The sequence below is a fragment of the Pan paniscus genome, chromosome 16 (assembly GCF_029289425.2).
Source record: "Pan paniscus chromosome 16, NHGRI_mPanPan1-v2.0_pri, whole genome shotgun sequence".
Taxonomy (NCBI): Eukaryota; Metazoa; Chordata; class Mammalia; order Primates; family Hominidae; genus Pan; species Pan paniscus.
The window spans coordinates 29,974,385-30,001,790 of NC_073265.2; the positions used below are offsets into that span (position 1 = coordinate 29,974,385).

General features: G+C 48.7%; 1 protein-coding gene across 3 annotated transcripts; it reads right to left on the bottom strand.

Moving 5' to 3' along the window:
* Positions 1-2,455: 2,455 nt before the first annotated feature.
* On the bottom strand, positions 2,456-21,985 carry RMDN3 (regulator of microtubule dynamics 3). Of its 3 annotated transcripts, none has more exons than XM_003826591.4 (13): positions 21,831-21,985; positions 21,225-21,418; positions 18,598-18,790; positions 18,038-18,181; positions 11,579-11,861; positions 10,651-10,753; positions 6,731-6,791; positions 5,080-5,155; positions 4,549-4,626; positions 4,210-4,308; positions 3,870-3,923; positions 3,706-3,786; positions 2,456-3,150 (listed from the first exon to the last, which is right to left on the bottom strand). In XM_003826591.4, the coding sequence occupies exons 2-13, from the start codon at positions 21,409-21,411 to the stop codon at positions 3,097-3,099; spliced, it is 1,413 nt and encodes a 470-aa protein (XP_003826639.3). In that variant the 5' UTR covers positions 21,412-21,418; positions 21,831-21,985; the 3' UTR covers positions 2,456-3,096. The 3 variants fall into 3 exon arrangements, with proteins under 3 accessions (XP_003826639.3, XP_034794437.2, XP_034794438.2); XM_034938546.3 differs by having other exon boundaries at positions 21,715-21,879; XM_034938547.3 differs by having other exon boundaries at positions 21,635-21,879.
* Positions 21,986-27,406: the final 5,421 nt, after the last annotated feature.

Consider the following 27,406-nt stretch of genomic DNA (forward strand, 5'->3'; position numbering starts at 1 on the left):
ACTCCAGTGGCTGAGGTGGGAGGATCCCTTGAGGCCGGGAGGTAGCAGCTGCAGTGAGCCCTGATCACACCACTGCACTGCAGCATGGGTGAGAAAGCAAGGCCCTGTCTCAAAAAAAATCAGATTGAAAAGTAGCATTGTCAATGTCCCTGGAATCCAGATGCCAAATGGAGTTTATGGGACTCTTTTTTCCCCCTTTACCTCTTTTCACTAGTTAGGACTTCCAATCCAGATCTTACCCAAAGTGCTCAGTGACCACCCAAAACGTTTTCCTGTTTGTTACATTAGTTTATTGTATATTTAAGGTATACAACATGATGTTATGAGATATTAATACATATAAGGAGGCCAGGCACAGTGGCTTATGCCTATAATCCCAGCACTTTGGGGGGCCAAGGTGGGCGGATCACCTGAGGTCAGGAGTTTGAGAACAGCATGGCCAACATGGCGAAACCCCATCTCTACTAAAAATACAAAACTGGCCAGGCGTGGTGGCTCAAGCCTGTAATCCCAGCACTTTGGGAGTCCAAGGCGGGCAGATCACCTGAGGTCAGGAGTTTGAGACCAGCCTGACCAACATGGAGAAACCCCATCTCTACTAAAATTACAAAGTTAGCCGGGCGTGGTTGCATATGCCTGTAATCCCAGTTACTCAGGAGGTTGAGGCAGGAGAATTGCCTGAACCCCGGAGGTGGAGGTTGCGGTGAGCCGAGATTGTGCCATTGCACTCCAGCCTGGGCGACAGGAGCGAAAGAAACTTCGTCTCAAAAAATATGTATATACAAAACTTAGCTGTGTGTGGTGGCACGCACCTGTAATCCTAGCTACTTGGGAGGCTAAGGCAGAAGAATCGCTTGAACCCAGGAGACGGAGGTTGCAGCAAGCCCAGATCGCACCACTGTACTCCAGCCTGGGTACAGAATGAGACTCCATCTCAAAAAAAAAAACAAAACATTATAGTTAAGTGGTCTTAAGTGTCCTATGACACTGATTTCCTTGCCAGGAAGAACAGTTTTCAGCCTGGTCTGGCTCAGGTACCTTTTCCTCTGAATGCTCGTGTTATTGGTGGCTGGGCCAAGCCCTGTTTGTTTGTTTTCTGTACAGAATAGTCAGTGTTCCTAAAGATTAAAAAAAAACCTTTAAAACCTCTTATTCACACCTTAATCTTTTGGTGACAGGTCTCACATGAGCTGGCTAGGAAAAAAAAAAAAAAACCCGCTACAGCCTTGCTTGAAAGTCCTCTCAGTGCCACTGTGCAGGATGCCATCCAGAGCTTCCTTAAAGGTATTCGGGGATACGAGGGATGCGGGTGACAGAAATACCAGGGTAACCTTGTTTTTCCCTGAGGACATTATTGAGACCCTTGGTGGGAGGGGTTTCTGGTAAGGGGCAATTTTGTGTTTGCCTGTTCTTTGGGAATATCACCTGGAGATAGATGGATTCCCAGACCCACCAAATCTAGGTTTTAGACCAAAAAAGAATGTTGTTATTAGAATTGACTCTATCTCAGGTCCTCTTTCATTACTACAACACAAAATAAATCTGGGGGCCAGGAACGGTGGCTCACACCTGTAATCCCAGCACTTTGGGAGGCCGAGGCAGGTGGATTGCCTGAGGTCAGGAGTTCCAGACCAGTCTGGCCAACATGGTGAAACCCCGTCTCTACTAAAAATACAAAAAAAATTAGCTGGGCATGGTGGTATGCCCCTGTAATCCCAGCTACTTGGGAGGCTGAGGCAGGGGAATTGCTTGAATCAAGGAGGTGGAGGTTGCAATGAGCCAAGATCGCGCCACTGCACTCCAGCCTGGGTGACAAAGCGAGACTCCAGCAAAAAAAAAAAAAATCTGGGTTGGTATAATAAAGACACAGTGACATTCTAGATTAAGAGGTTGGTTCTTATATGAAAGCATCTCAATCTATCTTTTTTTTGAGACAGAGGTTTGCTCTTGTTGCCCAGGCTAGAGTGCAAGGGTGTGATCTCAGCTCACTGCAACCCCTGCCTCCCAGGCTCAAGTGATTCTCTTGCCGTAGCCTCTCTAGTAGCTGAGATTACAGGCGTGTGCCACCATACCGAGCTAATTTTTTTTTTCTGTATTTTTAGTAGAGATGGGGGTTTCACCATGTTGGCCAGGCTGGTCTCAAACCCTTGGCCTCAAGTGATCCACCCGCCTCCCAGAGTGCTAGGATTACAAGCATGAGCTACCACACTCGGCTTATGCATCTCAGTCTTAAATTTTCTTCTAGGTGGATTTAGGGGTTTGTGCTCGTGGCCCTAGAAATGAAGATGAGAAAGGCCGGGAGTACCTGCTTAGTTGCAATAGGCCTTGTTTAGGCTAAAAATAAGCTCAATACCTGTATTTTATATACTGTAAAGAGCATTAACCATAACCTGCCTGCAACAGCCTCTGTAGGTAGAAACAATTATGGAGGTGTCAAGTAAGAATAAAGAGCTGATAACATCAAATTTGGTTTATTTCAAGTTTGTAACAAAATATATTCTAGGCAACTTTTCAGACATTGTTTTATAGCATCATAAACCCTATACCACTGCTGTCATTCCAAAAGCTGCCAGGACACTGGAAGTCATCAAGTGGTCCAGCCCAGGAATACAGGTAGAATTCACATGATAGGTGATAAGAAAGCAATGTCTGTGGGCCACTCTGATCCCTCTTTTTACCTTGGTAGGTAAGGTATGTACTGAGTCCTATTAGTCAGTGAAAAAGATTAAAGTGACAAGTTATGTGCTTTGTTCCTATAGCTTTGAAGTTCATCCACCTCACCAGCAATTGGAAGGTCTCAGGTCTTGCAGGCTCCACCCATGTGTAATCCTGGGGCAGGTGTGAATCTTGATTTTTTTAAAGAGATTACTCAAGGGAGAGAACAACAGAAACCGAAGCCATGAGTACTGCCCCAATTCTAGATTAGGTTAGAGGTTAGAATAAATTAACTAATGGGGAGTGGTAGTGGGTAGCAGTCAGACCCAGGAGCCAGATTTGTGTGTGGTTTCCTGATCTCAGCAAGGTCTAAGGAAAAAAGCCTCCCCGCCCCCCCACCTTAAATAGTGGCATCAAGTCATGAAGGCCAGTGAAACGTGGTTAGTCTCGTAAAATGACTTCCAGTTCTTCCAGGTCCTTCTGGATAGCCAAATCCTAGGGAGACAAAGAACAAATCTAGGGCTCAAAATTTAAACCAGCATTTTCCCAAACCAGTGGAACCTAAGAAGAGGGGCCCTTTGCTTCCTTCCTGAGCTCTGCTACAGTCTTTTTCCTACTTTCCCAGGATAGCCTGGAGCCTATTAAATCTGTCTCGTCCCCTAGAGGTAGACTCTTTTTTACTAGGGAAATAAGACCTCTAGGAAAGATTATTTTCTAAAAATGTCACATGATGATTCAGTGATGACTGACAGGCAGTTTTAGTGATGACTGGCAGGCAGTTTTGTTTGTTTTTTTTTGAGATGGAGTTTTGCTCTTGTTGCCGAGGCTGGAGTGCAATGGCACGATCTGAGCTCACTGCAACCTCCACCTCCCGGATTCAAGCGATTCTCCAGCCTCAGCTTCCCGAGTAGCTGGAATTATAGGCATGCGCCACTAGGCCCAACTAATTTTGTAATTTTAGTAGAGATGGGGTTTCTCCATGTTGGTCAGGCTGTCTCGAACTCCCGACCTCAGGTGATCTGCCCAACAGGCAGTATTAAAAAGCCTTACCTCCTTCGTGACATCTGGCAGCTCCAGGGCCAACTTCATCCACCATCTAGCTTCAGAGTTTTTCCCTAGTTCTCTGTAGCACTGAAAAGAGACAACAGTGAAACCTGATACTGTGTACTTTCAGGAGTTCCCAGATCTATGTTGAAGTAGACAAATGAGTTTACCTTGGAAATATATACCCTTCCTGCTTTGGAAAATCCTGGCTGTAGTTCTTCAGCCTGGGAAAAGGGACAAAGATATTTCAGTAAGAGGTTCCTATATTCTAATCAGGCTGAAGTTTATTAAACTAGATTTCTAGTCCCCAACCATGTGGCTGATTCAGTGGGTCTGAAGAAACCTGTATTTTTGATAAGCTGTGCAAGTGATTCTGATTTTCCCATAGAACAGGCAAACACAAAATTGCCCCCTACTAGGAAAACCCCTCCCATTAAGGGTCTCAATAATGTCCTTAGGAAAAAACAAGGTTACCCTGGTGTTTTTGCCTGCCACCTGCCCCTCTCATACCTTTAGGAAGCTCTGGAGGGCATCTTCCACAGTGGCACTGAGAGGGCTTTCAAGCAAGGCTGTAGCAGTTTTTTTTTCTAGCCAGCTCAGGTGAGAGACCTGCCACAAAAAGATCAAGGTGTGTATAAGAGGTTTTAAAAGTTTTTTTTTTTCTTTAAATCTTTGGGGATATACTGAAAATAGGGTCAAACGGGGCTGGGTCGAACCACCAATAATACGAGCATTCAGAAGAAAGGGCACCTGAGCCAGAGAAGGCTGAGGATCTCGTTCTTCCTGGCAAGGAAATCGGTGTCAGAAGGCATTTAGGACCATTATGTCAAGCACTGAAACACAGCTTACCTGATAGCACCACCTGCCAAGAAGAAAGTGAGCCATGGGGTTTTCTGGCTGGAGAGCAATGGCTTTGTCCACATGCTCCTAAGGGGAAAATATAAACTAACATCAGACACCAGAGTTGCTAAAAGAGAGGCAAGGGCCGGATGCAGTGGCTCATGCCTGTAATCCCTGCACTTTGGGAGGCTGAGGCAGGTGGATCACCTGAGGTCAGGAGTTCGAAACCAGTCCTGGCCAACATGGTGAAACCCCATCTGTGCTAAAGATACAAAAATTAGCCGGGCATGGTGGTACATGCCTGTAATCCCAGCTACTTGGGAGGCTGAGGCAGCAGAATCGCTTGAACCCAGGAGGTTGCAGTGAGCCAAGATCACACCACTGCACTCCAGCTTGGGCGATAGAGTGAGACTCTGTCTCAAAAAAAAAAGAAGAAAGGCAAGTCACTGAGGCTGTAGAAAAGTTTTTGGCAGGGAGCTGGAAAGGAGCGGGGAATCTGGGATAGGCCAGCACAAGGAAGGAGGAAAAGCCTGTCCTCACCTTGAAGCTAAAGCCACTCTGGATGCGCCTCTGGATGCTCTCATGCTCAGCCAGCTGACCACAAAGCACCGCATACCTAGGGGGGAAGCAGCAAGCTCAGGGACAAGGGCTGAGTACCATCACTGCAAGGAATGGATGCCCCAACCACAGCCTAGTTGCATTGTCCCCCATCCCTGTACCCTCAACTAGAGCTGAAAATACCTAATTTTCATCTGTACGTAATCCCCATTCTTTACGGACCTCTGGCCCCAATTAGTATTCTTTAGTAGATAATGGTAGGCTTACAAGTCTCCAAAGTATTCTAGGTATAAAAAAAGCTGGGTTCACCACAGTAAATCTCTCTTACACAGTAAATCTCTCCTACACTCATAAGGAGTACAGCCACAGGCATTAATAAAAACTTGAAAAGCATGAAAAGAATCAGCATAAAAGTATAAGAGACCTGACTACTTATCTTCTGGGCAGACAAAAAAGTGGGTCTCATTAGCCTTTAAGCATACAGGTGTATCACTGAAGCATACAGGTGTATCACTGGGACTTGGGAAGCAATTTCTTAGGATAGTCACATTGGGAGGGGATATTCTAGGAATTTCTGATGTTAACTTGGAAACCAACAGAACCAGAGGAAGAAAGACCTCCTATATATGCCCTCTCCCCCACATCCCCCCTCCCAAAGGGAACCAGCCAGCCAGCTTCCCATCATCTGTCTTCAGAAACAAAGTCTTACTTCCCCATCCCCCCAGCATTGTTCCTAGCAGCACAGTTGACATTCGATGAGTAACCAGCCCAAGTTGCTTTTTCATGTATATGCTAAGTATCCGGGGGGTATCAGATACTTCTAGAGGCTCATTTCCATGTTTAATCCAAACAGCTGTTCCTCAGGAATAGCTATTCATCCTTGGAAGCCCAGGGAAGCAATGACACCCAAGAAACAGTTACCTGGCCTCTGAGAAGAACCCTTGCAGAGACAAAAGTTTCAGCAACAGATGGAGAAACACAGCCTCTCACTTAGCTCACAGTCTGAGGGTGGAGACATGGAAAGCAAGGGTGGCGGTGGGAAAGGAAAGGAACATTTTCACTAAAACTCAGGTGCTGGAACCAGACCCCAGGATATGAGTTAGCCCTGGCCCAGGTAAGCTGACAGAACTTTGCCTCACATGAGACCACAAAAAGGGCTGATGTTTTTGCAGCCTAATAAATTGACCACTAAACTTCTGGGGGGTGAGCTCACATCTACTTTTCCTCACGTGAACCAAGCAAAGAAGCCAAAGTACCAGCAGCCAGGGATCACACACAGGGGAAAGAAGAGCTTATGCAGGATAGGGGAGCTGCAGATTGTCCCAGCCTCCTGAGAGCCAAGAACTCCAGTTTTGTAGCTAGGATGACTCTTAACAAAGCTACTCATTTCTCCAAGCCCCATCAGAAAAAAAGCTTGTATTCCCCGCTTGCCTCATCCCTAAGCCACCTCCCCTACCAGAAACTTCCCTTGTCTCTGGCTAGGGGTAGACTGAGGCATGTGGAGATACAAGCCAGAGCTCCCTCTCCTGGATCCTTTGGAAAATGCCTCTGTGGCCCAGGCAGAGAAAAGAAAGGGCTGTCCTCTGCTTTGGCCCTTGCTGGCTCTTCCCAGAACACTGCAGGGTGTTATTACCACAGGTGACAGTCAGCACTCTCATCCCCCTTCTCCAGAGCAGCCTCTGCTTCTTCTTTTCCTGTAGGACAAAGGTAGATCCAGAGTTGACATAGCTCTTATGCACACTTTCATAGGAAGGCTTGTGGGAAGAATGACTGCTTTAGCTGTCACCAATCCCTACCCAGCTTGGACTTGTTTGGAAATAGTTGTGAACTTGAGCAGAATGAAAGGCCGCAAAGAAGCCAGTCACAGTGGCTCATGCCTCTGTGCTATGTAATCCCAGCACTTTGGGAGGCTGAGGCGGGTAGAGCGCCTGAGGTCAGGAGTCGGAGACCAGCCTGGCCAACACAGTGAAACCCCATCTCTACCAAAAATACAAAAATTAGCTGGGCGTGGTGGCAGGCGCCTGTAGTCCCACTACTCAAAAGGCTGAGGCAGGAGAATCGCTTGAACCCAGGAGGCAGAGGTTGCAGTGAGCCGAGATTGCACCACTGCACTCCAGACTAGGTGACAGAGCAAGACTGTCTCAGAAAAGGCTGCAAACGGCTTCTAAGGGAAGACTTCAGGGATGACTTCTGCTTCACCTTGGCTTCCCCATCTGTCATTAGAAAACCCAGTTACCTTCTTTTTATAATGCCCACCTGATGTGCTTGAAGCAGATTTTAGCATTTAAAATATAAAAGGATCCAGCCAGGCACGATGGCTTATGCCTGTAATCCTAGCACTTTGGAAGGCCGAGGTGGGTGGATCACTTGAGGCCAAGTGTTTGAGACAAGCCTGAGCAACATGGTGAAACCCTGTCTCTACTAAAAATTTAAAATTAGCCAGGCATGTTGGCAAATCCTGTAGTCCCAGCTCCCCAGGAGGCTGAGGCAGGAGAATCACTTGAACCTGGGAGGCAGAAGTTGCAACGAGCCAAGATTGCACCACTGCACTCCAGCCTGGGCGACAAACTCCGCCTCAAAAAAAAAAAAAAAAAAAAAAAGGATCCAACACAATCAGAAATTGTCCCCAACAGACCTTACTCTGGAGGGGCAGTGTCCATGAATCTCAAGTTGTATAAAATTTAAGTAAGTGGGGAGAGAGATCACAGCTTTGAAAAAATTCCCTAAAGGGGATGGGTACATTGGCTCACACCTGTAATCCTAGAACTTTGAGAGGCCAAGGAGAGGATAGCTTGGGACCAAGAGTTCAAGACCAATCTGGGCAACATAGGCAGACCCCATCTCTTAAAAAAAAAAAAAAAATTCTCAAAAGGATCCACAATCCAACAATATTAATTAGCTCTAGGCCAAAACTCTTTCACAAGAGCCACATGGACTGAGGTCTGACCAGAGAATGACGTTCACTTAGTCTTACCCGAGTTTTCTAGGTTAGTGTTCTAACAAAGAAATGAAAGCCCATAAACATGAAAGTTCTGACAAGCGTCACTTAAGAGTATCAAGGCTGGAGCTTACGGACCACCAGATAAGGACCATCATGCCTATGCACTGGAGAAGACACTGCAACATAGGATTTTTTTTTTTTTTTTGAGACAAGAGTCTCACTCTGTCATCCAGGCTGGAGTGCAACAGCACAATCTAGGCTCACCGCAACCTCCGCCTCCAGGTTCAAGTGATTCTCCTGCGTCAGCCTCCCGAGTAGCTGGGATTACAGGTGTGTGCCACCACACCTGACTAATTTTTGTATTTTTAGTAGAGACGGAGTTTTGCCTTGTTGGCCAGGCTGGTCTCAAACTCCTGACCTCAGGTGATGCACCCACCTCAGCCTCCCAAAGTGCTGTGATTACAGGTGCGAACCACCGTGCCCAGCCAAGAATTCTTTGAAGAAAACAAGTTTGGAAGGGAACGTGGAGAAAATGGAACAAATGTAATGCATTGAGGTGGTAAACTGGCTAATCTGAAATGTTTTCCTTTTTTTATTTGAGACAGGGTCTCTCTCTGTTGCCCAGGCTGGAGTGCAGTGGCGCAATCTCAGTTCACTACAACCTCTGCCTGCTGGGCTGAAACAATCCTCCTGCTGGCATGTTCCATCACCATGCCTAATTTTTTAAGTTTTGTTTTTTGTTTTTTTTTTTGTAGAGACAAGGTCTCACTATATTGCCCAGGCTAGTCTCTAACTCCTGGGCTCAAGCAGTCCTCCTGCCTTGGCCTCCCAAAGTGCTAGGATTATAGGCATGAGCCACCACACCTGGCCACAAATGCATTCTTAAGACAACTGATGCTGTGAAAGACTCTACCTCTCTTCCCAAAGAGAAGGACCACATGGCCCCACCAATGAGGGACGCTGCCTCTTTGGGGATTTCTCTCTGCCCTCTTCAAAGTACTGTCTCACTAGGAAAATAATAGCAAAGAATGAGACAACTAGTTCCTGCCAAGCTAGACAGACAGTGTTGTAGACAAGACATTGACTGAGACCCCACAGAATGACTACCTCCTGGTGGTCAAGCTCCTAGAGATACAATAAAATAAACTTTATACCCAGTAAGGATAATTCTTAAAGGCTGTGATCTCAGAGCAGAACCTTCAAAGACATTCCATAGTAATCTGACCTCCAGCAGGTAAAGCTTTGTCCATGGGTGCTAAGCTCAGGAGGCCAGACCAACCAAGTGCTGCCCCTCTAACCACTGCCTCCACTTCTGTCTTTGGGGTTCATGCTGGCTACTAGCACTAATAAGAGATGACCAATGATCAAGAGGGAAAGGAAAGGTTGTTGACGTGAAGAGTCCAAAAATCAGCCCAAAAGCTGAGAATCCTCATCTGAAATTTAGGAGGGAAAACAAACTTTTGGAGAGAAAAAGTAATCATAAATAAGCATCTTTTGTTAAAACTTCCAGGAATTTTTCTGAGGGTCTACAGAGACATCCTACTCAATTGGTCTGTTCTTTCTCCATTGACAGAATTCTACAAATGTTTAGAATGTTAACTTTGAGGTACTGTTTGAGTATACATTATCAAGGATTCAATAATATTTGTAAGGCTGTACTTATAATAGAAAGGTAGACAAATCCATTTTAGACAGTTAACTGGCCGGGCACAGTGGTTTATGCCTGTTATCCCAGCACTTTGGGAGGCCTAGGTGGGTGAATCACTTGAGGCCAGGAGTTCAAGACCAGCCTAGCCAACATGGCGAAACCCCATCTCTGCTAAAAATACAAGACTTAGTCGGGTATGATGGCATGTGCTTGTAATCCCAGCTACTGGGGAGGCTGAGGCAGGAGAATTGCTTGAGCCCAGGAGGTGGAGGTTGCAGTCAGCCGAGATCAGGCCACTGAACTCCAGCCTGGGCAACAGAGAAAGACTGTTTAAAAAAAAAAAAAAAAAAAAAGATATTAACTGAACCACAGACCTAGAAACCCATTACCCATTGATGGTACCTGACTCAGTGTGTGGAGTTCAGCAGGACACATCAGTCTCTAAAGTCCAAGCATTCTCTGACCTCATGACAGATAAGGCCAAGCCCTGAGCCTGGCACAGGTCAGATGCACCCTATCCTCCAGGGTGGAGCCTGTGCCAACAGACTTGCCAAGTGGATTCCAGAGTCTTCTAAGCTAGCTATATTCTTAGAACACCTGCCCCACCAGCTCAGAAAACTGAAACCAGATTTCTAAGCAGCAGCAAAAAACCTCAGGTTAAGAAAAAAGGTTTTGCCCTCTGTGGCTAGAGTGAGAAAAACGAATAACATTGATAGGATACAACTACTCCTAGAAACACATGCACGTGTGTTACTAATCAGCATGATATACAGATACGCAAAGACTGCTCTCTTCTTCCAGAGGAGAAAGCAAGGGTCTTTGGGAGCCAGAGTTTGTCCCTAGTGGGTAACTGAGCCACAACTGCTGACAGCATCTTGGTGGTTCCCCGGGTCCCCAGGCAGATGGGCCAGCCCCACCCCTGAATCAGTCAGTCACCTTCCCACAGGAAGCTGTCAGCACTTACCATCTAGGGCATATGACTTCTTCTCGCTCACCTCCTCAGTGAGCTCACACATGTCACTGTAGGCTCGGGCCAGGCGCCAGAGAAAGTCCTGCCGGCTTCCATACTGCAGACCAGACAGAAATGGGTGAGGCCCCTTTTCCCTCAACTGTGGAGAATGGGGGCCTTGGCCTTCCCCCACACCCTAGGTTTGAATTTCCAAGCTAGTATGTTACAGTCATCAATATCAGGCCAGCTCCTACACGCAGCCTTCCCCCCAGTCATCCCTTCCCACGTGCAGTTAATGTATGACACATTCTCTGTCTAGCCAGTAGCTTGCACAATTACGGGGTGAGGGCATTCTGGCCTCCTAGAACTGCTGGGAGGAAAGGTCAACTCCAAGATGTCATAAGGCACAAGAGGTCTTTTGCTGACACATGAAGAAAGTGTGAAAGGAAAAACGAAACTTCTAACTTCTGCGGGGGGCATTTATACCTGGGTGGGCATACATTCTGTCAGTGAACCTGACAAGAGAATTATGGTTGAGTGACCTACACAGTTGTCGCTTGTAATGGGGCTGGCAGCTTGGACTCTGCCTCAAGGGAAATGAGGAGAAAAAAAAAATAGAGTTCTTTCCACATTTCCCCCTAGAGGTGAGAGGTAGAGCTCTTTCTGCAGTAGCTCTACAGAAAGCAGAGAACTACACTCCCCCTCCCCAGAGGGGAGGCAGCTCTGGGGCAAGCAGTACACTGGCCCTAGGGTCCACGCTGGGCCTCCTTGGAAGAGGATATGTGACCTGGGGGACAGATGCAAAACCAGCTGTCTCACCATTTCTTGTCCCATGTCACCTTGTAGGGGCAGTAACCACACAGGCCTTCATTCCCCAGGGGTCAGGAGCAGAGAGATGGAGGGAGGGAGGGAAGGAGAAGCAGACAGGCAGCTGGAGCCTCACCACCAGCTTGTTGTTGAGCAGCAGCTGGAAGCCCTCCCGCTTGCCTTGCTCATCACCCCCGTGCAGCTCGTCGGCCTGCTGCAGGAGGGGCAGCACATCCTCCAAGCCTGAGGAACCTCCAGCCTCCAGGGCACTGGAGGCACCTGAAGCTGCCTCTTCCTCCAGGTCAAGAGAATCCTTTCTCCCCATCTTCACAGTCTCACAGCTCACTTCATCTTCCCCGTCCTCACTTTCTTTGTCAGAGTCCCGCTCATTGTCAGACTCCGCATTGGCTGTTGTGTAACTGGCAGAGAAATGTAAGGGACAACAAGAGGATTATTCAGCTCAGAGCCCCTAGGGTCTGTCTATCCCTCACCCCCAAAGAAGCACTCCACATGGCATTGTCCAAAGCACCAAATCACAATCATTCATACCTCTTAAGGGCAGACTTTTTTTCTTTTTCTTTTTTTTTTTTTTTTTTGAGACAGGGTCCCGCTCTGTCACCCAGGCTGGAGTGCAGTGGTTCGATCTTGGCTCACTCAAACCTCCACCTCCTGGGCTCAAGCAATTCTCCCACCTAATTTTTTTTGTATTTTTAGTAGAGACGGGGTTTTGCCATGTTGCCCACACTGGTCTCGAACCCCTGGCCTCAAGTGATCCGCCCACCTCGGCCTCCCAAAGTGCTGGGATTACAGGCATGAGCCACCATGCCCAGCAGAAATCATTATTTGAGAGAAAGTTTCCTATGGGAACTAAGGGCTGGGAAAATGATCCGGGAAGGAAAGAGTAGACAACCAGCTGAGGCCCTGTGACAGTTAAGGCAAATGTGAGAAGCCCCTGCTCGTTTTTGCCTTATCAGTCAGAGACACTTGCCACAACCAACATGGGTGGGTGCAGCCTCAGGCCATGGGCAGCCGCACACACATCCACAAACTCGCAACCTCTGGCCCAAGTCAACAACCAAACCTAAACCGCAACAGGAGTAGCCCATAGTAACCTTGAGAACTTAAGGGTGTGAGGAGAGGCGATAGGAACCACTTTGCAGCCAGAAGCAAGAAGGGGAAGACGATGCAAACTACCCCCTGAAAAGGTGTTTGGGGGGCTGCCATATGCCAGGTGGCTCCTAAGGAGCCCCAACCCTGATGCACCCACTAAAGAGGAAGCCGAGTTTCTCTTGGATCTCAGCCACCAGCAGCTGATTAGGGTGTTTTCCCTAAATGCCTAAAATAGATAAGGACTGAGCAGGGGAAAAAGTAGGACTTCTGGGGGTCAGAAGCAAACACAAGGCTGGGCGCGGTGGCTCACGCCTGTAATCCCAGCACTTTGGGAGGCCGAGGCGGGCGGATCAGGAGGTCAGGAGATCAAGACCATCCTGGCTAACACGGTGAAACCCTGTCTCTACTAAAAAATACAAAAAATTAGCCAGGCATGGTGGCGGGTGCCTGTAGTCCCAGCTACTCGGGAGGCTGAGGCAGAAGAATGGGCGTGAACCCGGGAGGCAGAGCTTGCAGTGAGCGGAGATCACACCACTGCACTCCACCCTGGGCGACAGAGCAAGACTCCGTCTCAAAAAAAAAAAAAAAAAAAAAAAAAAAAAGAATAGGCTCCCTGTGGCTGGAGCAAAACAGGACTGAAGGAGAGATGACACACCACCTACAAATAAAGTCAACAACTGACAGCCTAATGTCAGGGCAGAAGTGCTGTCCTGCCCAGAAAACCAGAAACCACAAGGTGGCAGGCTCTGAAGGCTCTGGAAGTGAGCAGCCAGACCTGGTACCCAGTCCGTGCTGACTGCATCCTTACAGAGGAGCTTCAGCCTCATCTAAAAAAGAGGCCCCAGACACATCTACTACAAGAACTTGTAAGGTATTTAAAACCTTTCCTAACTGCACCTTTGTTTTTTAAGAGGTTATCCAAGTAGATTTCCCCTTTAGTTATTAGAAAAAAAAAGACACCTTTAGAAATCAAAGGGACAAAGGTAAGTGTCATTAGATTTCGTAACCAACCTGGGTACTGATGAGCAAGACCACCCACAGGCAACCTAGAGAATGAAACTCCCAACTGCACCTGCCAGATTGAGAAAAATCAAACCAGAGTCTCCTCTACCCAGCCAGGCCCAAATGCAAAATGGGTAGATGGTTTATCTGGAACGGAAAGCTGGAATTGCATCATCTCCCTTTGCTAGAAAGAAGGGGAGACCCTATTTCTTGCTGAGTTGAGGGCTGCCTCAGCCAATCAGGAGTCCAAAGAGGAGTCTCTCTGCCTCCAGCACTCCCAGGGAGGGACCTAGCCCTGCTGGAGCCCAGGCATCAGCACAGAATCCCCTGGGACCTGAGCTGCGATGCTGCCATCCCTCTGGATCCTAAAGGCCCAACTCACAAAGCCAAGAAGAGAGGTCAGGGAGCCTTGCTGCCACAAACAGAGTGAAAGATGGTAGAGCCCTGTGAGGCAGGGAGGCTCCAGGGAAGCTGGCATAGAAAGTGGACTTTAATTGCATCTCAGCCCCACTTTAAGGAACCCTCAACAATCTGAAACCCTACTGCCTGAGGCAGCTTCTGGGGCCTCAGAAGAGATTAATCACATGCCAAGGGCTACCACATTTACACCATTCTCTCTCACTTTCCACCTCCCAGACTAACCCAGCCAGCCTTTGGAGAAATCTACCAGAGAGGAGTGACCCTTTTAACATACCCTGAGGCTTTTGAGATCTGCCAGAGACGAGCAGGGACCTTTGAAAAGGCCCTTTGGTCCTGTGCACTCCGGAGGACAGGAGTTCCCACAGTGGGCCAGAGACCCAAGGCTCCCTCTGAGCAAAGAGACTGCCACTCTACTCTTAAGCAGTAATGAAGGACTCAGTTACACACATCTCTCCTCCTGGCAATTAAGTTTCTCTTAACCTAAACCATGTTAGAGACTGAGTATGAGGCCTTCAAAGATAACCAGGCACATGGACCCTGACCTTGAGATAAGACCCAACTTAATGAGGTCATAAATGCCCAAGAAGGAATCTTCACGATGAGGCTGCAGGCAATTTCTCTTGGCTGAGATGCCTGGGAAGGCTTGCTGGAGGAGCTGGTGTTTTAGGGCAAGTTGGGTTGACAGAGGGAACTCAAGCTGTCTTTGGTACAATGCCCGGGGAACAAGCTCACAGAGCTGCACAGTGATTCTGCCTCTGCCACCCTCAATCTCCTGAGACCTCAAAGTTGTTATTTGGAAGAAGGAAGGAATACAGCTTTCAGTGAAATCAAGCAGCCCATCAAATCTCAGCCCTTCATCCCTCAAAGCAGCTCTCCTTGCCCCAAGACACACATGTTCAAAGCCATTTCAGAGTTTGTAGACTCCTAGAGCTCCCCCTTGACCTACATGGCAATGACCATGGCACAAAGAATCATTCACCACGGCCACTGCCCTAGAGAACACCCGGCTCAACCACACAGTGTTGCACCACCACCTGCTCTCATGCCACGGGACTGGGCATGGGACACAGCCTAAAGGCGCTATAATTAAGAAATCCACCCTTCCCCTTGCCCCATCACAGGTGTCTGGCAGCCCTGGCCTGCTCCTTGTGGCCTTGGGAGTCCCACTGAGCACCCCTAGCAGTGAAGGACCCCCAGGTGTCCCTGGTTAACTGCTCTGGCTCCCACTGACCCCAGAAGTTTGTACTTCTTTATTTTTTTGGGATGGAGTCTTTCTCTGTCGCCCAGGCTGGAGTGCAGTGGTGCAATCTTGGCTCACAGCAAACTCCACCCCCTGGGTTCAAGTGATTCTCCTGCCTCAGCCTCCGGAATAGCTGGGATTACAGGCATGCACCACCACGCCCAGCTAATTTTTCTATTTTTAGTAGAGACAGGGTTTCACCATGTTGGCCGGGCTGGTCTCGAACTCCTGACCTCAAGTGATCTGCCCACCTCAGCCTCCCAAAGTGCTGGGATTATAGGCATGAGCCTCCACACCCCAGCCTCAGTAATTTTTTTTTTTTTTTTTGGGACAGAGTACTGCTCTATCACCGAGGCTGGAGTGCAGTGGTGCCATCTTGGCACACTACAGCCTCCACCTCCTGGGTTCAAGTGATTCTTCTGCCTCCGCCTCCTAAGTAGCTGGGATTACAGGTGCCTGCCAACATGCCTGGCTAATTTTTGTATTTTTAGTAGAGACGGGGTTTCACCATGTTGGCCATCTGGTCTTGAACTCCTGATCTCAGGTGATCTACCTGCCTTGGCCTCCCAAAGTGCTGGGATTACAGGCCTGAGCCACGGCGCCTGGCCTAGTACAACTTCTTTAAATCATCACAAAGAGGACCAGGTGCGGTGGTTCATACCTGTAATCTCAGCACTTGGAGGCTTATGTGGGAGAACTGCTTGAGGCTAAGAGTTCAAGAACAGGCTGGGCAACATAGTGAGATCCCATCTGTACAAAAAAAATAAATAGAATTGGCTGGGCATGGTGGCACATGCCTGTAGTCCCAGCTACTCAGAAGGCTGAGGCAGGAGCACCACTTGAGCCCAAGAGGTTGAGGCTGCTGTGCTGTGATGGCACCACGGAACTCCAGCCTGGGCAACAGAGTGAGACCCTGTCTCAAAACAAAACAAAACAAAAACAAAAACAGTTGTGAAGGGCCTCAAGCTTTCTTTGATTTTGGGCAGAGCTGTGACCTCTCCTGTTCAACCTCCTTACAGAGTTCAAACATCAATTCCCCACCCAAGTGGCCTGCTTCCTTGGGTTGCAGAGATGTTCTTTACATCTCAGTGCCCACTATCAACTACTTCCTCCGTCTCTCTCTTCAATTCAGATGTATCAAATATTAATTTCATTTTTTCCCCCTCTTTAACACAACTTCTGGAAGCATCTCTTGGCCCAGAGCCATTTAGGTAAATTGAATAGAAAAGGGCCACCTCTGTTTGCCCTTGAGAATACAGATAACAGGGATCTGACAACCCAGGCAACAGCAGTCCCCCATGGAGGAGCAGAGAGCTCTTCACCACCACTCCACAGGTTTCTGGAGACCCCGGAGCAGTCATCAAATCCAGCGTTGGTGATAATGACATTTCAGTCAACCACGGACTGCGCATATCAGTGGGTGCATACGATTATAATGGAGCTGAAAAATTCCTATCACCTAGTATTTACATTGTATTTTATTTTTTTGAGGCAGGGTCTCACTCTGTCACCCAGGCTGGAGTGCAGTGGCACAATTATGGCTCACTGCATCCTCAAACTCCCGGCCTCCCAAGTAGCTGGGACTGCCGACCCACGCCACCATGCCCAGCTCGTTTTTTTTTTTTTTTTTTTGAGATGGAGTCTCACTCTGTCTCACAGGCTGGAGTGCAGTGGCGCAATCTCGGCTCACTGAAACCTCTGCCTCCTGGGTTCCAGCAATTCTCCTGCCTCACCCTCCCGATTAGCTGGGATTACAGGCATGCACCACCACACCTGGCTAATTTTTGTATTTTTAGTAGAGACAGGGTTTCGACATGTTGGCCAGACTGGTCTCAAACTCCTGAACTCAGGTGATCCGCCCACCTCGGCCTCCCCCAGGTAGTTATTTTATGTAGAGACGTGGTCTTGCTGCCTTGTCCAGGATGGTCTCAAGCTCCTGAACTCAAGCAATCCTCCTGTCTCGGCCTCCCAAAGTGCTGGGATTACCCATGAGCCACCACCGCACCTGGACTGATTTTAACTTCTAGTTTCCATGTGCCTGTTTATAGCTAATTCCTCTGATCCAGCATAAAACTTGGCTGTTCTCTACACCAGTCTTTCCCTTGAGAAGAATAAAGGCTGGACAAGGAGAAATCGGCCTCTAGGCCTCACACAGGCTACCTGAATAACTGGAGCTAGCAGCAGATAAGGTCAGATGGGTCAGATGCTGCTACTGACAACATCACACTCTATCCTTGGGACCAGAGTTTCAAAGTGGTGCTAGTGGTTTAAACTCAAAACGCCCTTAGCATGACCAGACTTGGAGGAGGCTGTCCACCAGACTCCTGCCAGCTGCCCCGCCTCACAGAAAGGCCTATCGTCAGCTCTCCTGGGCCACTGAGAACTCAGGACATCCACCTCCCACCTGTAAAAATGCAAAGGATCACAGGCAAGGCTCCCCTGTGGGAAGAGGGTGACTCCCAGGGAGGAGCATGCTTCGTGCTTAGACATCTCCGTATACCAGCTCAGCCACCCAAGGAAAGGAACAAAGTCAAACAATGCTTATCAAGTCCTTGTGATAACACAGAAAAATGCCTAAATAATATATCATAACTATGTAATAAACTAAGATAACAGATGCAAGCAATAACTGCTATTAACATCTACATTTGTCTGAATGACATAAATTGGATGGGTTTTTTGTTTCAACTCTTCTGTATTTATTATACTCTTACCTGTTCCAAAAATCATTTGCAGCAGCTTGGTTTGAATTTTCCATTGATAATACTTTTACAAAACACAACCTGGCTGTAGCCATAACTGCCTCCAAGAGAGACAACTCACCCCCCTTCACTCTCAGCATCTGTGAACGTGGCTCCCGAGGAGGCCGTGAAGTAGACAGAGCTGGAGCCAGTGGAGTCACTCCTCTCCCGGACAAACGGAAACCTTCGCCGCCGAGCCACTCTCTGGTTCTCTTCCATGTGGCATCTGGAAAGGAGGCCCCATCCCGAAGGGTACCATTAGGTCCCATCCAGCTTGTCTTTCTGCTCACCATGGGGTGCCTCTTACTACTGCTCCTCATTAAAGGGCTAAAAGCAGAGAAAATCCTAAGTCTCTAACCCTCAGGAGGGTAAGCAGGGCAGCTTCCTGGGCCCAGCCCGCACGGACAGACTAGGTTAGGCAAACAGAGCGCTTCAGCTGCTACAACAGATCAACCATCAGAGTCCAGAAGCAGCAAGGAGCATGTGCAAGGCGAGGTACCAAATGTACAGCTTCAACCCAGATTAGGCTAGAAGCTATAGAACTGGTTTATTCTTTAGAGACAGACAGCAAAGGCCAGAACACACCCCAGCTGAAAAGCTGCAGGGGAGGGATAAAGCAGGAGAAGAAGCTGCGTTACTCACCGGACCTCCCCAACAATCTCCCCCGCAAGCCCTCGCAGGCTGCTTCTCAGCTCCTCCACCTCCCGCCGCAGCGCCACAAGGCTGGTCAGCACAAAGTCCAGGCGGTCCAGCACCTTCTCCTGTCCTTCCCGTGGAAGGCTGGGCAGCACTGAGGCATCTCCAGCCCCACCTGGGACAGCCCGCAGGAGCATCACTGAAGGGGGAACGAATGGGAGCCAGTGACACACACGAATATAGTGGGGAAGAGATCTCACACCCAGAATTCAAGAATACCTGCTTTCCATTGGAAGAGAAGACCCAGTGACGCTCAGATAGCACACGTTCACAGCCAGGTCATGGTAACAAGTCTCAAGAAACTACCCAGGGATCTCTAAACAAGAGCTCTCTGCTCCAAGAACCTTCCATACCAGGGCCCTTCAGGAATGCTGCACACCACGATAGATAATGTAACATGCTTGCCCAAGTGTGGAACCTGAAGGAGGACAGCTGTCCTGCTAGAGTTAAAAAAAAAAAAACCTTCACCTCACCGTATAGTGCCCAATACCAAGGAGTCAATACCAACCACATAGCAAAATTAAAACTAAAACTGAGCTCCCTCAAATTCTGATCTCTCACTTCACAAAGAATAGTAGGGAAAACTTGGAGTTTCTCCCAGAACTTCATTTAGTATATCAGAGAAGGACTAGGAGAAAGGGGGCAGTTACTAAGAGAAAAGGTACACCAGAAAAAGCCCATCCAAACTGCCTCAGAAAGACACCGTTACTAAGCCCTGCTGACCCAACCCTAGATCTCAGAGTAAATTCCAGCAGTGAAATGCTAGCAAAGTGACAGCCACCTATGGTAACTGAACTGGAAAATGCAAAAACAAAAAAGAAACCAGAGAGGCAGGACCCTACAATACGGCAAGCATAAATCCCTTCTTAAAGGAAATCTGGTAAAAAACTAGGCCAGGCCACAACATACATCCAATAATGCTCAAGAATGTAGTGCAAGAAAGATCCCTGGCAATGTGGCCACTTTCTTCTAATCTCAGAAGAAACACTACTGCGAAGCAATTACAAACAAAATACAAGGGAAGGAAGCACACTCCAATACTAGATTACCACAAGATTATAAAATGCTGACAATCATTTGCAATCTAAGCTGATAGCTCTTTGAAGACTCCAAAACTAACTTTTCCAAACCATCTAACATTGGCAACCAGAGAAAACACTCATTTCCAATTAGCATGGGAGTGAGATAATGTAAACGCTCCTCTTGGCCAGGTGTGGTGGCTCACGCCTGTAATCCCAGCACTTTAGGAGGCCGAGGCCAGGAGTTGGAGACCAGCCTGGCCAACATGGGGAAACCCCATCTTTACTAAAAATACAAAAATCAGCTGGGCATGGTGGCACGCACCTGTGATCCCAGCTACTCGGGAGGCTGAGGCACGGAAATCACTTGAACCCAGGGAGGCGGAGGTTGCAGTGAGCCAAGATCATGCCACTGCACTCCAGCCTGGGCAACAGAGCGAGACTCCATCTCAAAAAAAAAAAAAGAAAAGAAAAAGAAAAAAGAAAAGAAAAGAAAAAAACACTCCTCTTGCACAAAGATGGTAGTAGTTTGAACCAGCCCTAGATCCTTTGCTCAAATGAATTGACAAATCTGCAAGAACTACTCATTTCAGCTGTACAGGCTGCCAGCCACATTCAGCTTCAATTGCATTAAGTGTGCTCCTAGCCCTATGCCGTAGAAAGTCCACTGGACCAGGTGACCAGGCCCAACCTTGCCACTTAATCTGTGACAGCCTCAGGAAAGTTATACCATCTTTTTGAATCTTGGTTTCCTCATAGGAGGGATTAAAAAAAAAAACTTGAATGAGATAGTTGCCAAGTTGTCTTGATAGTTGCCAAGTTGTCTTCAAATTCTAATATATGATTTAATACATAAGCCTCAAGACTTTTAATCCCTACAAGATTATTCTTTTTGCCCTCTTTTGGACTCTTCCTCTACTTATTACACACCTCACCCAACGCTAAGCAAGTGCCTTTAATACCCACATAGCACTATTGTGGCCAGAACTAAAAGTGAAAGTTAAACAGTCTTTTTGAAATATACTTTCTTGTGAATACAGGCGAAAGAGTAGAGAAAACCACGACTGCTTTTTTTTTTTTTTTTTTTTTTTTTTTTTTTTTTTTTTTGAGACAGAGTCCCACTCTGTCACCCAGGCTGGAGTGCAGTGGCGCAACCTCAGCTCACTGCAGCCCCGCCTACCAGGTTCAAGCGATTCTCGTGACTCAGCCTCCCCAGTAGCTGGGACTACAGGCCGCGCCACCACGCCCGGCTAATTTTTGTATTTTTAGTAGAGATGGGGTTTCACCATGTTGACATCTGGTTGAATGTTGGCCAGGCTGGTCTTGAACTCCTGACCTCAGGTGATCCGCCCGCCTCGGCCTCCCAAAGTGCTGGGATTACAGGCGTGAGCCACCGCGCCCAGCCCGATGACTACTTTTTCAACAAGCTTCCAAAAAAGTGAAACCCTAAAGCACTTCTCTCCGTTACCCTGTCCCACAGTCTCCACCGAAAGCAGCCCAGACCTCAGGCCCATTAGTCTGCAGTGACCGCGGTCTCAGGAGACGGGCTCCTACCGTGGCGTCCGGGATCTGAAGTCTGCGTATAGTCCAGGGAGTTGGGCAGGCTCTGGCTGCGGCCATGACGCTGGGTCCGTTTCCATCGCTGGCTGTAAAGGAGGCACAGGAATCCAAGGCCGGCGGCGGTACCCAGCAACAGTCCCAGCCCGGCACGGGCACCACCCAGGGCTCCCAGTCTAGACATGCTGCACCTGCGGCCAGCAGAAGTCACCGGGAGCAGGCAGGCAGGCAGGCGGGCGGGCGGGGGTAAGGAGAGAGACAGATTCGTGAACCCGGTAAACCCACCCTCAAGGCTGAACCCCGGCAGGTATCCCCTTGCCCAAACCCTGAGCTCCCGACTACGTGCACCCCAGTCTGAACCCTAAGGCTTCCTCCAGCCTCCTGGGCCCCACTGCCTCTCTTCTCACCCAGCCTGGACGTAGCCGCCCCTCCAGTACACCCCCCGACCGGGGTCACAGAGTCCGGCTTCTGGGCCTTCAACCCCCACCTCAGCCTCACGACACTGCAGACCACAAACCCGCCGCCCTGGCTGCAAACTCCTGGCCTTCCGCCGCGGCCCCCGAAGGCGCTCTGGCCTGGCAGGAGATCCACTCAGACCCTTACCCGGCCGCCAGCCACCATGGCAGCAGCCGCCGCGGGCTCACGCTGTCAGTGACCGTGACGTCAGGCAGGCGGCGCCAGCTGCTCGGCGCCCTGCGGGAAGGCGCAGAGAGATGACCGCGCCGGCCCCGCCCCTTGTCTGTTTCCCTCAGGGGGCGGGGCCATGGGCGCCGCCGGAGGGGCGGAGTCAGCACAGAGCGCGAAAGGAAAGCAAGAAGGGGCCCAAGACAGGGGAAAGGCGGGAAGGCAGGGAGACTTCTTGGGCGGACGCTCGCGCAGTCACCCTCACCGTCCGGCAGCCAGGCCTCCATTTCCCTCCGGTCACACCGGCTTAACTTGCTGCTCCCGGAATACGCTCAGCATATTCACACTTTCTACCTGCGCTTCTGCCTGGACCTCCCCTCTGTACCTGGAAAACGTCACGCTCTCCCCACATTTTATTTTTATTTTTATTTTGTAGAGACTGGGTCCCGCTCTCCTGGTCTCCCAAAGTGCGATCCGCCCGCCTCGGCCTCCCAAAGTGCGTGAGCCGCCGCACCCGGCCATAAATCTTAAACCTAACGTGCTGTCTTATAATTCTGTTTTACTCTTGTAATTGTATGCAACTTCTTATAATTGTGGCAACTAAAAAGACCGATTTTATGGACTATGATAACAATTTTATTGTGAACATTTCTTAAGAGTTAAAATTTAGTTTAGTGAAAGAAATATCTAGGCCAGTCCTCCCAATACCCTTGACTAGATCTTATATTTATTTACCCTTTAATTGTGAGATATTGTATACATATAAGAATACAGGAGGCCGGCCGTGGTGGCACGTGACTGTAGTCACAGATACTCTGGGGGCTGAGATGGGAGGATCACTTGAGCCCAGGTCGTCGAGGCTGCAGTGAGCCATGATCACTCTGGGCAACAGAAGTCAGGATATCGAGGCCACCCAGGCCAACCTGGCGAAACTCCGTCTCTACTAAAAGTACAAAAATTAGCTGGGCATGGTGGTGCACGCCTGTAATCCCAGCTACTCGGGAGGCTGAGGCAGGAGAATCGCTTGAACCCGGGAGGCAGAGGTTGCAGTGAGCCGAGATCTTGCCACTGTACTCCAGCTTGGGCAACAGAGTGAGGCCTCCTCTCAAAACAAATAAACAAAAACAACAACAACAAAATATATATTTATATATATATAAAGTATATATACATATATATATATACACTTTATTTTGGAGGAAATAAAAATTTCCTCTGGAAACCTTCCCAGATCACCACCTTGGTGAAATTAAGCTTTTCACCCTGCTTTGCTCCTGTGGCTCTATTGCCTCCATTATACTTTTTTTTTTTTTTTTTTAGACGGAGTTTCGCTCTTTTCGCCCATGCTGGAATGCAGTGGTGCGATCTCGGCTCACTGCAACCTCCTCCCCTGCCCCGGGTTCAAGCAATTCTCCTGCCTCAGCCTCCTGAGTAGCTGGAATTACAGGCTTGCACCCCCACGCCTGGCTACTTTTTGTATTTTCAGTAGATACCGGATTTCTACATGTTGGTCAGGCTGGTCTCGAACTCCTGACCTCAAGTAATCTGCTCGCCTCAGTCTCCCAAAGTGCTGGGATTACAGGCGTGAGCCAGCGCACCAGACCCATTACACTCTGTTCTGTGATTATTTGCTTTCTACTCTGTCTACACCACTGGACTGCCCACTCTTCCAGGATGGGGTTCACTCCTGATTCATCCCAGGTCCCCTGTGCCTGGCACAGCTCTAATGCAAAAGCATCCATAAAAGCTGAATGGAGGAAGAAGAAAAGAAGGCGTGACCGACAGCACGCCCTGCCACTTTGACAGTGTGTTCTCAGCTGTGGCAGAAAACTCAGTGGCAGAACAATAATTTCTCCTCTCTACGGGGGGGAGGCAGCTCTGTGAGATAAACGGATTGTGATGAGAGGCTAGGCCAAATGGGCAGACCAAGCAGGGGAATTCATTTCCCCCTGGATATTAAAGATGTTATCTGGCAGGCACGTGTCTGCCAGGGCAATCAGCAGTGTGGTGGGTGGTTCTGGACAGAGCTCTTTATCTTGTGCTGCATCTGCAGACTAGCTTTGCAAATGTAATAAAGGCCTGGCTGCCTGAGATATGCACTGCCCACCTTCCCACCCCCTCCACAGCCCAGCCTGAGAAGAGAGCAGACCAGACCCCAAACTGTTGTCCTGCCCTCTGCCCAGAACATCTGCCTCATCTACCCCGGCTCTTCCAAGAGAGGTGACAAGTCAAATGCCTTGGGATGGTGGCCTTACCCTTGTGTATAACGTTTAAGGTTCTTGATGCCTTAAAAAATAATTCTTTCTCTAGGCCAGGCACGGTGGCTCCCGCCTGTAATCCCAGCACTTTAGGAGGCCTAGTTAGGTGGATCACGAGGTCAGGAGTTCAAGACCAGCCTGGCCAATATGGTGAAACCCCATCTCTACTAAAAAATACAAAAATTGGCTGGGTACGGTGGCTCATGCCTGCAGTCCCAGCACTTTGGGAGGCCGAGGTGGGTGGATCATGAGGTCAGGAGTTCGAGACCAGCCTGGCCAACATGGGGAAACCCCATCTCTTCTAAAAATACAAAAAAAATTAGCCAGGCGTGCCATGATCTCAGCTCACTGCAACCTCTGCCTTCCAGGCTCAAAATATCCTCCCACCTCAGCCGGGGGTGGAACTACAGGCACATGCCGCCATGCCCAGCTAATTTTTTACTTTTTTTGTGGAGACAGGGTCTCCCTGTATTCCCCAGGCTGGTCTTAAACTCCTGGGCTCGGACAATCCTCCTGCCTCGGCCTCCTAAAATGCTGGGATTACAGGCATGAGCCACCATGCCCAGCCCTTTTAGAAATATATATATATAATTTTTTTTTTTTGAGACAGGGTCTTGTTCTGCCATTCAGGCTGGAGTGCAGTGGCACAATCACCACTCACTGTAGCTTTGAACTCCTGGGCTCAAGCTATCCTACCTCAGCCACCCGAGGAGCTGAGACTGCTGGTGTATGCTGCCATGCATGGCTAATTTTTCAGTAAAGACAGAATCTCACTATGTTGTCCAAACTGGTCTCAAACTCCTGAGCTCAGGCGATCCTTCTGCCTTGGCGTTCCAAAGCACTGGGATCACGGGCATGAGCCACCATGCCCAGCCAGAAACTTTCTTTTTTGTAGAAATGGGAGTCTCACTGTGTTCCGCAGACTGGTCTCAAAATCCTGGGCTCAAGCAGTCCTCCTGCCTTGGCCTCCCCGAGTGTTGGGACTTACAGGTGTGAACCACCCAACCTAGCTCAAAAACTTTTAGTCTAATTTTGATAGATATAAGGGCTGTTTCCAGTTTTTTACTGGTTACAGTGCTGCTGTGAACATTCTTGTACATGTATCCTGATGGCTGTGAGTTTTCCTGAGGTTTATTTAGGAGAGGTTTGGCTGCGTCACAGGGTATCATTCACACCAACTTGCAAGCCCAACAGTAGTGGGATTGTTGACATCTTCACCAACACTTGATATTTACAGATTTTAACATTTTAAATTTATTTATTTATTTTATTTTTTGCTAACCTGTAAAGCACTATCTCACTGCAGATTTAAAATGTAGCTTGTGGCCGGGTGCGGTGGCTCATGCCTGTAATCCCAGCACTTTGGGAGGCCGAGGCAGATGGATCACGAGGTCAGGAGATCGAGACCATCCTGGCTAACATAGTGAAACCCCATGTCTACTACAAATACAAAACAATTAGCCGGGCATGGTGGCGGGCACCTGTAGTCCTAGCTACTCGGAAGGCTGAGGCAGGAGAATGGTGTGAACCCAGGAGGCAGAGCTTGCAGTGAGCCGAGATCGCGCCACTGCACTCCAGCCTGGGCAACAGAGCGAGACTCCGTCTCAATTTAAAAAAAAAAAATGTAGCTTAGGCTGGGCACAGTGGCTTATGCCTGTAATCCCAGTACTTTGGGAGGCAGAGGCAGGAGGATTGTTTGAGGCCAAGAGTTGGACACCAGCCTGGGCAACACAGTGAGACTGTCTCTACAAAAAATTAAAAAAAAAAATTAACTGGGGATGGTGGCATGTGGGAGGTGAGGTGGGAGGATGCCTCAAGTCCAGGAGCTCAAGGTTACAGTGAGCTTTGATCACACCACTGCACTCCAGCCTGGGTGACAGAGCAAGACCCTGTCTCTTAAAAAAAAGAAAAAAAGTAATTTAGTCTTCTGTACTCCTGGTGTTGCTTATGTGCTTGTTTGGTTGGATCTGGTACTGTTACCGCAACATGACCTCAATTCTTTTTTTTTTTTTTTTGAAATGGAATCTTGCTTTGTTGCCCAGTGTGATCTGGGCTCACTGCAACCTCCACCTCCAGGGTTCAAGTGATTCTTGTGCCTTAGCCTCCCAAACAGTTGGCACTACAGGCACACGCCACCATGCCCGGCTAATTTTTCTATTTTTATTTTATTTTTTTTCAGACGGAGTCTTGCTCTGTCACCCAGGCTGGAGTGTAGTGGCTTGATCTTGGCTCACTGAAATCTCCACCTCCCAGGTTCAAGCGATTCTCCTGCCTCAGCCTCCCGAGTAGCTGGGACTACAGGCACCCGCCACCATGCCCAACTAATTTTTTGTATTTTTTAATAGAGGCAGGGTTTCGCTGGGCAGAGAGCATCTGCCCAGGCTGGTCTGAACGCCTGACCTCAAGTGATCCACCCGCTTTGGCCTCCCAAAGTGCTGGGATTACAGGCATGCGTCACTGTGCACAGCCAAATTTTTGTATTTTTAGTAGAGATAGGTCTTCATGTTTGCCAGGGTGGTCTGTAACTCCCAGCCTCAGGTGATCTGCATGTCTTGGACTCCCAAAGTGCTGGGACTACAGGCGGGGGCCACTGCGCTGGCCCTCAGTTCTTTCAGGAAGTCCCAAAACCTGTGAAATTAACCATCCTCCCAGCTGTGCTTGCTTACAGAAACAAAGGCCAGGTGCCAATAACCAGGAACCAGCCACAAGATGAATTGAACTCAGCAGTGCTGCCTTGACCTGAGTTACTGCTTCACTGCTATACTAAAATCTCCACTCAGTGCGGAGAAATGTACCTTGCTAAGCACAAACAGTGCCAGGTGCAAAAAGAATCTACACACTCCAGCTGCTCCTGGAAGAACCCATCCAGGAATCCCTACCCCAGTCTTCACCTATCTGCCCAAAAAACCCTTAAGATCCCCCTTTACCCAATGTCCAGGGAGCAGGTGCTTTGAGCAGAAGCTCCCCTTTTCCATTCTTGACCAATGAACGTTTCTGCTCTGCTTTACTGAACCTGGTTTCATTTTATTGGTGAGAACTGCACTGGACGGGTCAAGCGACCCTCCCTTGATGGCGGTAACAGTACCTGCTTTGTGAAGCAGCAGCTGCAGAGATTCTGGTGCTTGCCGTGGCCATGGAAGCTAAAGGAAGAAGTTAAGACTGAGAACAACGATCATATTTGTTTGAAGGTGGTGTGGCAGGATAGTTCTGTGGCGCAGTTTAAGAGGCATACACCACCTAGTAAACTGATGAGAGCCTATTGTGAATAACAGGATTTGTCAATGAGGCAGATCAGAT

Excerpts from the sequence above, each read along its gene's own strand:
- RMDN3 (XM_003826591.4), bottom strand. The coding sequence starts at position 21,411 with ATGTCTAGACTGGGAGCCCTGGGTGGTGCCCGTGCCGGGCTGGGACTG. Across the intron at positions 4,627-5,079 it reads AGAGTGGCTTTAGCTTCAAG|GAGCATGTGGACAAAGCCAT; the intron begins GTGAGGACAGGC and ends TTTTCCCCTTAG. Across the intron at positions 3,787-3,869 it reads GAAGGGTATATATTTCCAAG|TGCTACAGAGAACTAGGGAA; the intron begins GTAAACTCATTT and ends GTCTCTTTTCAG.